At 40.9% G+C, this 14,070-nt stretch overlaps 1 protein-coding gene and 1 long non-coding RNA gene across 8 annotated transcripts in view; one reads left to right on the plus strand and one right to left on the minus strand.

The window, feature by feature from the left end:
- Positions 1 to 14,070, plus strand: part of Dcdc5 (doublecortin domain containing 5) — a 328,880-nt gene that overhangs the window by 299,903 nt on the left and 14,907 nt on the right. For 6 of the 7 annotated variants that reach the window (XM_011239882.3, XM_006500502.4, NM_177844.2 and 3 more), the window contains 2 exons: positions 3,336 to 3,472; positions 4,681 to 4,857. In XM_011239882.3, the coding sequence (XP_011238184.1) occupies positions 3,336 to 3,472; positions 4,681 to 4,857 (314 nt within the window). Of the gene's footprint in view, positions 1 to 3,335; positions 3,473 to 4,680; positions 4,858 to 14,070 lie in introns of those variants that run through there. The other variant, XM_011239885.2, reaches the window with a different exon arrangement.
- Gm46755 overlaps positions 1 to 14,070 on the minus strand; it is a 57,003-nt gene that overhangs the window by 8,539 nt on the left and 34,394 nt on the right. The window contains exon 2 of the long non-coding RNA XR_001783429.2: positions 701 to 762. This is a non-coding gene — a long non-coding RNA (predicted gene, 46755). The remainder of the gene's footprint in view (positions 1 to 700; positions 763 to 14,070) is intronic.

Here is a 14,070-nt window from a genome sequence, read left to right on the forward strand (position 1 = left end):
ATCTGTTCCTGACTAGTTGTAGAATGATTGAAAAGGAAAAAAAATGAATAGAATTTCAATCCATTCACTTCAGGGAATTCTCCAAGCTTCATTTCTTTATTGACTTAAATCAGTAGAAAGCAACATATGGAAAACAGCATCTGGCAGAGTTGCTTCTGCTGAATCCTGGTTTTATATTATGTCTTTAACTTTTACTATAATTTGCAAAAAGACATCTAAATGTAACTTGGTACCACTCACAGCACCAACACTGAAGTAGTCTATATTTGGTTGGTGAATATCCATTGTGGGGTTATGCAGAAATGTATTTTTCTCTTCAGATTAAAAGCTAATTCTTATCTCCACCTAAAAATTGGTGTGTGTGTGTGTGTGTGTGTGTGTGTGTGTGTGTGTGTGTGTGTGTGTTGCCTTTACACATAAGTTAACACATAATTACCTGTGTTTGTTTATTTATTTATTTATTTATTTATTCATTCATTCATTCATTCATTCATTCATTTATTCTCATGAAAGCCCTACACTAGTTGGTATTATCAGAATAAATCATAGCCAAGTCTTAGCTCAGGTAACTGCAATTCATATTTATTAGGGTTCTCTCCTCCTGCTGCCAATTTCACAATACGCATACGCACATGTGTACACACAGACAGAAAGAAAGACAGAGACAGAGAGGATAGCCTCTAAATCAGGATCCCCTTACCTCCTAAGTTCCGAGAGGATAGGCATGGACCTCTGCTTTATGCTGCACATCTTCAGGGTTCCCTGAAACAGGAAGAATGCAAGATGAGAACAGTTGCCGAGCTGACTGTTCCCCATTATTACAGCCATTGGTCATTGCAGACTGTACTATGTAAAAGGCGTTTCATTAGGCTGATTGTACTTCATTCGTAAGCATGATCAGTGCTATTAGCAATAGTAATTAATATGTGACCATTTCAACTTTATGTAGCTAATATCAAATAGTTATTACATGGTTAACCCACAATAGATAATAAATATTGATAATCTAAGAACACAGTGTATTTCCTGACTTGACTTTTAAAAACTAATTAAACTCAAATCAGACCAAAGTTTCACCCTTGCTACACGTGACTCAGGTAGGTAGATGTGCTAATCCGAATCTGTCCCCAGACACAGATATTGCAAAAGATGGGTGTCCCAATAAAGGATGGAGTGAGAAGAAGTGATAAGAAGGGCAATACGAAGCAACAGGAAAGCACCCCTGCCCTCCAGCTAGCTGGAGAGGAAACTGGAACAGGACGCCTCAGCTTGTTTTGCCCAACTTCCAGTAGGAGAAGCTGTCTGCCATCAGCAAGGCTGCACTCACTTGAAATGGAATACTGGGAGCAGGGAAGAGGCATATCTCCAATAGCAAACCCATGGCTACCCCCCCAATACCATGTAAAATAAAGCAGAATATATGGAACCTAAAACGAGAAAATAAAAAGTATTTTATGCACCTCCCCTTCACTTGGTTTCAGTTTGTTATTCTCACGTATGTGAGTTGCGATATAATATGAAAACCTTTCCTCTGGTCGAAACCTTTTAGTGCCTTGTCCCAAACATTGCTTGCTGCATTTGTTTGCCTAGGACCTCAAGAAGCAAGGTGACAGAAATAAATGCCAAATAATCTATTCCCCTGGTTCCAGGTTTCAGCTTCTGGCCCTCAGCTGTGCAAATGGTATGCTGTTGCTGAACTCTTTTTATCTGGATAAAATTTGAATGTCTAAGGAGCATTCTAAATATGATATTTGCTGGGGTAATACATGTTTCACAAATTAATATTGTCTGCACAGAGTGAATAAAATCGGACAAAAGCTGTTTTTTATGGATTTGTGTTGAGCAACACTCCAGTGGTCCACAGCACTTTACCTAGAGATGCTGCTGCTGTCCATCACTGACTGACTGACCCAGTCATGACTTTCCGCATCCATGGATGACACATGAGATGCTAGTGGGCACGGTGTGGTGTGCTCCAGCTTACCAAACACTGAATTGCAGAAACTTATTTTTATTGCTGGATCTTCTCATACGTTTTAGCTGTGTTCATCACCTCCATTAATCCTGAATTATTTTTAGAGTTTTGTCTGTAGGCATCATCAAGAATCTTCAGATCAACAGGGTCTTCAAAGTTGGGCCTGCACTTCATTTCATAGCTCTCGTTTATCCACCTGAGTGTGGCCTCCTCAAAGCCTCTTGTCGCATCTCAGGCCAGAACCTCCTGTCAGTTTCCCCTGTCTCGGTTTGTTTCTTAAATGTTAACCCCCTAGCCTTGAGTATGTGCAGTAAGCATGCCAACATTGGGCTGTGCCCTCAATACTTTGTTATTTAATTTTTGAAACTTTGAGACAGAGGCTTGCTAAAATTGCTCTAGCTAGCCTTGTGTTCACTCAGACAGGCTTCAAACTAGCCATCCCTCTGCCTCATCTTCCATGGAAGCTTTGATTCTTGTTATTTATACGCTGTTCTTCACAGTTACAGTTTCTAGTTATAATTGTTTTCTTGCCATTTGCTTTCACTCTTAAGTTTGAAGCATAGGCTCGCTGAAACGCACAGCCCAAAAATCCACAACACAAAATGGGGCTTGTGTGCTTCAGACGTCTAGAGAACAGTAAGAGATACAGTGCTGAATGGACCTCCAGCTCAGCAAGAGAAAACAGTATCGTATAAACACGACTCTGAGAATGTTTTACAAGGATTCAAAGTAGTCTGCTTGAAGAAATAGAAACGTTTGAGTCACCACACTTAATAAATTATGCCTGCAGTTCCTCAGAATACAGTGTTCCAATAAATAGTTTCTCTTACTCCAGCGTTTTAAACAGCAAAAGGGCTCAGCAGAGGCCTCCGAAGCGAACTGTGCTCATGGGGTGTTATTAGACAGAAAAAGGGGGGCTCCCATCTCTTCTGCTAATATTATTTTAGAAATACTTAATCCCCAGGCTGTGAAGCTAATTGTGTGGGAAGGCTTGTTATTAGTGCAAAGAACAAAACATATGTTCCGAGACTGGGAGATATGATGGGAACTGAGTAAGGTCATGAATTCTATTTGACTAAATTACTGCTGAAGCAGACCGCAGATGCCGTGTGAGAGCCAGGTGGAAGTCAGCACGCTGTCCTCCCCTTCCATCTGTAGTGTGCTGGCCATTTAAAGACCCATGCTTCCATATTGTTAAATAGTATCACCTTTAGGCAGCTTGGCTTCTAGGATACTTTTAGTATTTTTGCCTGTGTTCCTGATTGTGGTTAGAAAAATTAATGCATAGAAAGTCAACCCAATTCCTCTGAAACTTGAAAGCCTAGCCTCAGAGACAACATCTCTTGGGACTCCTCTCCAGGGCGGCGAGTAACAGCATGTCAGCCAGCCACGATGGTTCCAACCCAAAGCCCTCTGCAGCCAGTGGTGGTTGAAGGAGGCTGGACTGAGCAGACTCAAGAGGAAATGAAGCTCATGGAACTGATAAGACAGACAGAGGTACGTTTCTTGGGACCCCAGACATTAAAGACCCTACCTCTTTTAGCAGCATTTAAAAGTATCGTGTTGACTTTTTTTTAAATCGTGCTATTAATATGCTCTTGGCAACTGAGTGGTTATGACCACCATAAGCATATGCCAAGCACTGAATTGGCATTTGGAGAGTAGGAATCCTGGAGACAGCCAGCTCACATGAACGTCTGTTTTGTTTGAATGGAGACCAGAAATTATGACCTTAGCAAAGACGAGAAAAAGACCCAGTGGATATGTAGAAAGGTAATTACAGTAAGTGTAGTCAAGTTGAACCTTATGGCTTCATCAGTCATGATTCCTAAGGGTACGACCCAGTATGTAAAAAGAGCAAGGAGCACAAAACTGATTACAATGGAGACATTAAAAAGAAAGAAGACAAAAAAGTGGTTTCGGCCAATTGGTTAATCAGTCAAGATTGCCAGGCATAAAAAAAATTGATGTCAGCTGTTGAGACAGGACTAGGGATAGAGACTGGGGAAAGCCTCTATGCTTTGTGAACTATTTTTAAAATCAAGCTATATATTACTATTTTAACAGGGCTTCTTAAATTTGTGATGCATGTTCAATGCAAATTTTAAATGTGTCTAAATCAAGATGACTGGGATGAAGAACTTAGCATTGCTAGAGACTTGATACCTAACCAAGCTAAGAAGGATAAATCCCAAGTCAGGGAGTGAGTGACCAAGCACTGAGCTAGGATATGTTTGAGCTAGCATTAGGAGCTGCCAGGCAAGGACTTGGCAAAGCAAAAGGGTGGCAGCTGCATTTCAGAAACGTGTGAGCTAGGACTTGATACACACAGTCCCCTAAGCATCACTTAGCTAACGGAAATTAAGCTCTGGTTCTAAATCAAAAGCTCACTTGTTAGTTGCAAAGACATCTCCTGTAGGAAGAACACTGCACACATGTCCGGAAACAATTTTCTCAACATTGCAAATGAGTTAAGTACTTTGTCAATGTTAATCTATCTGTGTTATTACCGCAATAGCTGTTGACACCTTTAGTGCTTCACAGAAGCAAGGAGAATTCACCCAAGTGTATGTCCGGAGAGGCCTGAGCTTACTAGAGTTGTTTCAGTATAAATCGTGATCATGCGGCATTTCTGGTTTCTATCGTGTTCGTATGTATACCAGATTGTTGTCCACAAGCAGCATTCTATGGACTCCCCTCAACAGGCACGCCTTTCTGAAGGCCAAGAACGGCAGTCCAGACGCTCTCTGATCGGAGCTCTATGTAAAGCGGAGAGGCAGCACAGCCTGTACGTGGCTCCCCGAGTGAAACGTGTGTGGGCTTACCAGAATGGAGGCAGACATGCCGACGGCACTTATGTCCAGGCTGGTGCTCTGTCAGAGGTAAATCTAATGTGAATATCAAGTAGGGCTGGAATCTGACATCAGCTTTGACATCTCTAGATTGGGAGATCAGACAAGTTAATGAACTTTTCTGAACCTCATTTTCTCATTTGTCCGGTGGGAATCATACTTTCCACACAAGGCTGATCAAATTATTAAACCAGCCTCCATGTGTGAACATGAGAAGTCTAAAGCTATCTGATGCGTGTGCGAATTCGAATATTACAAATGGCCAGCAGAGAACAATGCCAAATGCATGGACTCCACACCAAGACTATAATTTAAATCACTTAAGGAAGGTGCGCTATCTCAAGCTTCTAATCCCAGCACTTGAGAGGTGGAGGCAGGAGGATGAAAAGCTGAGGATTATCTTTAGCTATAATATTGAATTTAAGGTCAGATGGGGCTGAGTCGGACCCAGTTTATTTTCAACAGCTGTAGTAATAATTTAAAATAGTTTTTCTCATTCACTTTGAATCTAAGTCACAAAAGAGTTATTTCTACCCCGTGTTGTGAATTATTCACTAGATACGTTCTTTATGGGAAAAGAAATGTAGTTCTTAGAGAAAGCCTGCCATATTCTTATAACTCAACATCCTGGACTAACAGAATTTCCACTTCCCAAAGATAAATCAAGTGCTGGCTTAGAGGGAGGCAAGCAGTTGTTCGTGAACTGTAATCTGAGGGATATAAATCTAAAGTTTGACATTATCTTTAAATGTCTTAATATCTTTATCTTTAAAGTTTGCCTTCATCTCTAAGTGGAAACTTGAGGCAAGTGTGCTCACCCTTCTGCTCTAAGGTTGTTTCTGCTGCAATGGTTCTGCTGATAGTGCCTCGAATACTTTATTTTGTGAAGTGTTTGCATAGACTTTATTGGGAGGAGAGAGATTCCCAAAACTAATGTAATGAGAGGGATTCTCAAAACCATAAAGCGGGGACGGGAGGCAAGAGGACATAACAGAAAGGTCTAGGGCTGCTCATGATGCTGATGAAGGCTCTGGAAAAGCAGAAGCGTCTCAGCTGAGCCCAGCTCTAAGGCTGCTCCAGCCTCGAAGGGAGAGAGCTTATTTTTGAGGATAGAACCAGGGATGCAGCAACATCTCAGGAGTTGAAGGCTAGCTAACCTGCTGCACTTGAGAACCAAGGTGAAAATGTAGAACATTCAAAGTGAGCAATAGAAGGAAAATGCTTTGCACACCTGGAGGCAAACAGGAAACTGGGTACTGTCAAAAGATAGGTTCCTAGGAGAGACACCTAAATGTTCCTCTCCAAAATGGTCTCTTCAGAAGCCAGTCAGTGCCGTTGATGCTGCTGAGAGCACTTAGCCTTGGCAATCATGCAGTGAAAAAATATGCAGTGATAGAATGGATCTTGATGACAGGAGGAAAGGAGCCTATCTGGCACAGTGTAACAAAACTTACAGGGAACTTTCCAGAGAATACACACAGAAGCTGGCTTTTTGAACCACAGGGTTCTCACTGTAGAGAAAAAAAGGGATTCCATATCTAGAGTTTAATAAACTTATACCTTTCCTGTACGTGGAAGCCATATTGCTGGAAGCTGTGAAGTTTCACTCTAATTTCTATCAGTGGGTAGACTTTTATATGCTTTTGAAGCCCTATGTAATTGATAGATTAACATCTATGATAGACAATACCTGATAAAAAATCTTATTAAATTATGATGTCAGGATGATAAAGACTACTTACACTCAAAGGCAAGTTGTTTAATGTAGATTGTTACATTACCAAACAAAACAGCCCATTATGTAAAACCAAGTATATGCATTTTGATGACATACATAGCAATATTGACTATATTTGACAAGTTTTTAAATTATACACAGGGTTTTTTTCGTTGTTTCTATCTTTAATTTTTTAAGTTAGCATAAAAAGTATTGGGTTGGATCCTCCAGGGAGATTTTATACATTTGTGTGCCATGCTTTGTTCTCAGTTGCTCCACCACCACCACCATCCTCTCCCACACCAGGTCCCTTCTCTTGCTCACTCCCCAGCCATTGCACTCCTACCCTAGTCCCACTGGTCTCCTTTCCTCCCAGCAAGTCCTCTGTTTTGTTTTCCTTTCACATGTAATCCTTAGCCCTCTCTGTCTTGTATGTACTTTAAATTCTATTCCATTCCTCTCCTAACCTACTTTCTAGTTCCATGACCTACAAACATAGACACACACAGATATGTATGAATATATATTATTTAAAACTTATTTCCATGTAGAAGGACAAACATGCAATATTTGCCTTCCTGGGTCTGACTTAATAGAGTTGCTAAATGTGATTTCCTGTTGCATCCAATATTCTGCATGGGTCGTGATTTCATTTTTCTTTATGGTTGCACAATATTCCATTGTGTATGTTGTGTACCACACTTGCTCTATCCATTCATCTACTGATGGGTGGACATCCAGGCTGCTTCCATTCCCTACCTCTTGTGAACATGGTTAAGTTAGTACCTCGGTTGGCATGCTGACTCAGTGTCTTTCAGCTGGCTACCTATGCTGGTAGAGCTGGGTCATTTAGTTTAAATTTCCAGTTTTTTTATTAGGTATTTTCTTCATTTACATTTCCAGTGCTATCCCAAAAGTCCCCCATAACCTCCCCCACCCACTCCCCTACCCACCTACTCCCACTTCTTGGCCCTGGCGTTCCCCTATACTGAGACATATAAAGTTTGCACAACCAATTGCTCCGGGGGGGGAGGGGGTACTGGTTAGTTCATATTGTTGTTCCACCTATAGGACTGCAGATCCCTTTAGCTCCTTGGGTACTTTCTCTAGCTCCTACATTGGGGGCCCGGTGATCCATCCAATAGCTAACTGTGAGCATCCATTTCTGTGTTTGCTAGGCCCCAGCATAGTCTCACAAGAGACAGCTATATCAGGGTCCTTTCAGCAAAATCTTGCTAGTGTATGCAATGGTGTCAGCATTTGGAAGCTGATTATGGGATGGATCCCTGGATATGGCAGTCTCTAGATGGTCCGTCCTTTCGTCTCAGCTCCAAACTTAGTCTCTGTAACTCCTTTCATGGGTGTTTTGTTCCCAATTCTAAGAAGGGGCAAAGTGTCCACACTTTGGTCTTCGTTCTTCGTTAGTTTCACAAGTTTCACAAATTGTACCTTATATCTTGGGTATTCTAAGTATCTGAGCTAATATCCACTTATCAGTGAGTACATATCATGTGAGTTCTTTTGTGATTGGGTTACCTCACTCAGGATGATGCCCTCCAGGTCCATCCATTTGCCTAGGAATTTCATAAATTCACTTTTTTAATAGCTGAGTAGTAATCCATTCTGTAAATGTACCACATTTTTTGTATCCATTCCTCTGTTGAGGGGCATCTGGGTTCTTTCCAGCTTTTGGCTATTATAAATAAGGCTGCTATGAACATAGTGGAGAATGTGTCCTTATTACATGTTGGAGCATCTTCTGGGTATATGCCCAGGAGTGGTATAGCTGGGTCCTCAGGTAGTACTATGTCCAATTTTCTGAGGAAACGCCAGACTGATTTCCAGGGTGGTTGTACAAGCTTGCAATCCCACCAACAATGGAGGAGTGTTCCTCTTTCTCCACATCCTTGCCAGCATCTGCTCTTACCTGAGTTTTTGATCTTATCCATTCTGACTGGAGTGAAGTGGAATCTCAGGGTTGTATTGATTTTCATTTCCCTGATGATGAATGATGCTGAACATTTTTTCAGGTGCTTCTCTGCCATTTGGTATTCCTCAGGTGAGAATTCTTTGTTATGCTCTACACCCCATTTTAATGGGGTTATTTGATTTTTTTTTCGGAGTCTACCTTCTTGAGTTCTTTATATATAGTGGATAATAGTCCCCTATCTGATTTAGGATAGGTAAAGATCTTTTCCCAATCGGTTGGTCACCTTTTTGTCTTATTGATGGTGTCTTTTGCCTTACAGAAGCTTTGCAATTTTATGAGGTCCCATTTGTCGATTCTCGATCTTACAGCACAAGCCATTGCTGTTCTATTCAGGAATTTTTCCCCTGTGCCCATATCTTCAAGGCTTTTCCCCACTTTGTCCTCTATGTTTCACTGTTTCTGGTTTTATGTAGAGTTCCTTGATCCACTAAGATTTGACCTTAGTACAAGGAGATAGGAATGGATCAATTCATATTCTTCTACATGATAACCACCAGTTGTGCCAGCACCATTTGTTGAAAATGCTGTCTTTTTTTCCTCTGGATGGTTTTAGCTCCCTTGTCAAAGATCAAGTGACCGTAGGTGTGTGGGTTCATTTCTGGGTCTTCAATTCTATTCCATTGGTCTACTTGTCTGTCGCTATACCAATACCATGCAGATTTTATCACAATTACTCTGTAGTACAGCTTTAGTTCAGGCATGGTGATTCCACCAGAGGTTCTTTTATCCTTGAGAATAGTTTTTGCTATCCTAGGGTTTTTTTTTTTTTTATTCCAGATGAATGTGCAGATTGTCCTTTCTGATTCCTTGAAGAATTGAGTTAGAATTTTGATGGGGATTGCATTGAATCTGTAGATTGCTTTTGGCAAGATAGCCATTTTTACAATGTTGATCCTGCCAAACCATGAGCATGGGAGATCTTTCCACCTTCAGAGATCTTCTTTAATTTCTTTCTTCAGAGGCTTGAAGTTCTTATCATACAGATCTTTCACTTCCTTAGTTAGAGTCATGCCAAGGTATTTTATATTATTTGTGACTATTGAGAAGGGTGTTGTTTCCCTAATTTCTTTCTCAGCCTGTTTATCCTTCTTGTAGAAAAAGGCCATTGACTTGTTTGAGTTAATTTTTTATCCAGCTACTTCACTGAAGCCCTTTATCAGGTTTAAGAGTTCTCTGGTGGAATTTTTAGGGTCACTTATATACTATCATATAATCTGCAAAAAGTGATATTTTGACTTCTTCCTTTCCAATTTGTAACCCCTTGATCTCCTTCTGTTGCTGAATTGCTCTGGCTAGGACTTCAAGTACTATGTTGAATAGGTAGGGAGAAAGTGGGCAGCCTTGTCTAGTCCCTGATTTTAGTGGGATTGCTTCCAGCTTCTCTCTATTTACTCTGATGTTGGCTACTGGCCTGCTGTAGATTGCTTTTATCATGTTTAGGTATGGGCCTTGAATTCCTGATCTTTCCAAGACTTTTATCATGAATGGGTGTTGGATTTTGTCAAATGCTTTCTCCACATCTAACGAGATGATCATGTGGTTTTTGTCTTTGAGCTTGTTTTTATAGTGGATTACATTGATGGATTTCCATATATTAAACCATCTGCGCATCCCTGGAATGAAACCTACTTGGTCAGGATGGATGATTGTTTTGATGTGTTCTTGGATTCAGTTAGTAAGAATTTTATTGAGGATTTTTGCATCGATATTCATCAAGGAAATTGGTCTGCAGTTCTCTATCTTTGTTGGGTCTTTCTGTGGTTTAGGTATCAGAGTATTTGTGGCTTCATAGAATGAGTTGGGTAGAGTACCTTCTGCTTCTATTTTGTGGAATAGTTTGTGAAGAACTGGAATTAGATCTTCTTTGAAGGTCTGGTAGAACTCTGCAGTAAACCCATCTGGTCCTGGGTTTTTTGTTTTTGTTTTGTTTTTTGTTTTTTTTTTTTTTGGTTGGGAGGCTATTAATGACTGCTTCTATTTCTTTAGGGGATATAGGACTGTTTAGATCATTAACCTGATCCTGACTTAACTTTAGTACCTGGTATCTGTCAAGAAATTTGTCCATTTCATCCAGGTTTTCCAGTTTTTTTTGAGAATAGCCTTTTGTAGAAGGATCTGATGGTGTTTTGGATTTCTTCAGGATCTGTTGTTATGTCTCCCTTTTCATTTCTGATTTTGTTAATTAGGATGCTGTCCCCGTGCCCTCGAGTGAGTCTGGTTAAGGGTTTATCTATCTTGTTGATTTTCTCAAAGAACCAGCTCCTCATTTGGTTGAGTCTTTGAATAGTTCTTCTTGTTTCCACTTGGTTGATTTCACCCCTGAGTTTGATTATTTCCTTCCATCTACTCCTCTTGGGTGAATTTGCTTCCTTTTGTTCTAGAGCTTTTAGGTGTATTGCCAAGCTACTTGTATGTGCTCTCTCTAGTTTCTTTTTGGAGGCACTCAGAGCTATAAGTTTTCCTCTTAGAAATGCTTTCATTGTGTCCCAAAAGTTTGGGTATGTTATGGCTTCATTTTCATTAAACTCAAAAAAGTCTTTAATTTCTTTCTTTATTCCTTCCTTGACCAAGGTATCACTGAGAAGAGTGTTGTTCAGTTTCCACGTGAATGTTGGCTTTCTATTATTTATGTTGTTATTGAAGATCAGCCTTAGCCCATTGTGATCTGATAGGATGCATGGGACAATTTCAATATTTTTGTATTTGTTGAGGCCTGTTTTGTTACCAATTATATGGTCAATTTTGGAGAAGGTACTATGAGGTGCTGAGAAGAAGGTATATCCTTTTGTTTTAGGATAAAATGTTCTGTAGATATCTGTTAAATCCATTTGTTTCATAACTTCTGTTAGTTCCACTGTGTCCCTGTTTAGTTTCTGTTTCCATGATCTGTCCATTAATGAAAGTGGTGTGTTGAAGTCTCCCACTATTATTGTGTGAAGTGTAATATGTGCTTTGAGCTTTACTAAAGTTTCTTTAATGAATGTGGCTGCCCTTGCATCTGGAGCATAGATATTCAGAATTGAGAGTTCCTGGTGAAGGGTTTTACCTTTGATGAGTATAAAGTGTCCCTCCTTGTCTTTTTTGATAACTTTGGGTTGGAAGTTGATTTTATTCGATATTAGAATGGCTACTCCAGGTTGTTTCTTCAGACAATTTGCTTGGAAAATTGTTTTCCAGTCTTCACTCTGAGGTAGTGTCTGTCTTTTTCCTTGAGATGGGTTTCCTGTAAGCAGCAAAATGTTGGGTCCTGTTTGTATAGCCAGTCTGTTAGTCTATGTCTTTTTATTGGGGAGCTGAGTCCATTGATATTAAGAGATATTAAGGAAAAGTAATTGTTGCTTCCTATTATTTTTGTTGTTAGTGTTGGCATTCTGTTTTTGTGGTTGTCTTCTTTTAGGTTTGTTGAAGGATTACTGTCTTTCTTGTTCTAGGGCATGGTTTCTGTTCTTGTTTTTTTTTTTTTTTTTTCTGTTATTATCCTTTGAAGGTCTGGATTCATGGAAAGATAATGTGTGAATTTGGTTTTGTCGTGGAATACTTTGGTTTCTCCTACAATGGTAACTGAAAATTTGGCTGGGTATAGTAGCCTGGGCTGGCATTTGTGTTCTCTTAGTGTCTGTATAACATCTGTCCAGGATCTTCTGGCTTTCATAGTCTCTGGTGAAAAGTCTGGTGTAATTCTGATAGACCTGCCTTTATATGTTACTTGACCCTTTCCCCTTACTGCTTTTAGTATTCTATCTTTATTTAGTGCATTTGTTGTTCTGATTATTATGTGTCGGGAGGAATTTCTTTTCTGGTCCAGTCTATTTGGAGTTCTGTAGGCTTCTTGTATGTTCATGGGCATCTCTTTCTTTAGATTTGGGAAGCTTTCTTCTATAATTTTGTTGAAGATGTTTGCCGGCCCTTTAAGTTGAAAATCTTCATTCTCATCTACTCCTATTATCTGTAGGTTTGGTCTTCTCATTGTGTCCTGGATTTCCTGGATGTTTTGAGTTAGGATCTTTTTGCAGTTTTGCATTGTCTTTGATTGTTGTGCCGATGTTCTCTATGGAATCTTCTGCACCTGAGATTCTCTCTTCCATCTCTTGTATTCTGTTGCTGATGCTCGCATCTATGGTTCCAGATTTCTTTCCTAAGGTTTCTATCTCCAGCTTTGCCTCACTTTGGGTTTTCTTTATTGTGTCCACTTTCTTCTTAGGTCTAATATGGTTTTATTCGTTTCCTTCACCTGTTTGGATGTGTTTTCCTCTTTTTCTTTAAGGACGTAACTCTTTAGCAGAGTTCTCCTGTATTTCTTTAAGTGAGTTATTAAATTCCTTCTTTATGTCCTCTACCATCATCATGATATATGATTTTAAATCCAGGTCTAGCTTTGGGGGTGCCCATTACTGGGCGAGGTGGGAGTGCTGCGTTCTGATGATGGTGAGTGGTCTTGGTTTCTATTAGTAAGATTCTTACCTTTGCCTTTCGCCATCTGTTAATCTCTGGAGTTAGTTGTTATAGTTGACTCTAGTTAGAGATTGTTCCTCTCGTGATTCTGTTAGCCTCTACCAGCAGACCTGGGAGACTAGCTCTCTCCTCTGAGTTTCAGTGGTCAGAGCACACTCTGCAGGCAAGCTCTCTTCTTACAGGGAAGGTGCACAGATATCTGGCATTCGGACCTCCCTCCTGGCAGAAGATGAAGGCCTGAAGCAGGACCTGTCCCAGAAGCTGTGTTGCTTTGGCCTGTTACAGAAGCTGTTAGCTTCTGTAGTTCACACTCTCACCTGCACAGACTAGTCTCAGAGGGATCCGGGAACCAAGGTGGCTCCCCCAGATGCTCCAGCAAAGCCCTCCCGGGCAGGATGGACACCTATCCTCTGGCAGGGAAGGTGCCTGGATGTCTGGAGCCCGAAACGGGGTCTGTCTGAGAAGCTGTCCTAAAGGGACCTTGGGGGTTTCCACTGACTCTGTGCCCAGGGGACCAAGTGCTGGTGCCGACCGGAAGGGACTTGTGACCCTGGTCAGGCCGGGTTTCTTGCTTTTCTAATGGTGTCTCAGGTCCCGCACGATTGGATTGGAACAGAAGTTGTGTTCATGTAGAGTCCTCTCGGGGACCTTGGGGGTGTCCGCTGACTCCATGCCAAAGGTGCCCCGGTACTGGTGCTGACCAGAAGGGACTTGTGACCCTGGTCAGGCTGGGTTTCCTGCTTCTCTAATGCTGTCTCAGGTCCCACGCGATTGGATTGGAACAGAAGTTGTGTTCCACTCACTGGTGGTCCTAAGTTCACATGGAGAGTCCTCCAAATTTTCAGTTTTGTGAAGAGCCTCTGTATTGATTCTCACAGTGGCTGCACAAGTTTATATTCCCATCAGCCAGGTGTAAGGTTACTGCCCCACCCCATCTTTGCCAACATTTGCTGTTAATTTGTTTTCTTCATGACAGTCATTCTGATTTCCCTGGCAGCTAAGGATATAATATATATTTCAGAATGTTTGCTGGTCACTTGCATTTCTTCTTTTGATAATGGCCTATGCAGCTCATTAACCCACC

Source organism: Mus musculus, chromosome 2 (assembly GCF_000001635.26).
Source record: "Mus musculus strain C57BL/6J chromosome 2, GRCm38.p6 C57BL/6J".
NCBI classification, from domain to species: Eukaryota; Metazoa; Chordata; class Mammalia; order Rodentia; family Muridae; genus Mus; species Mus musculus.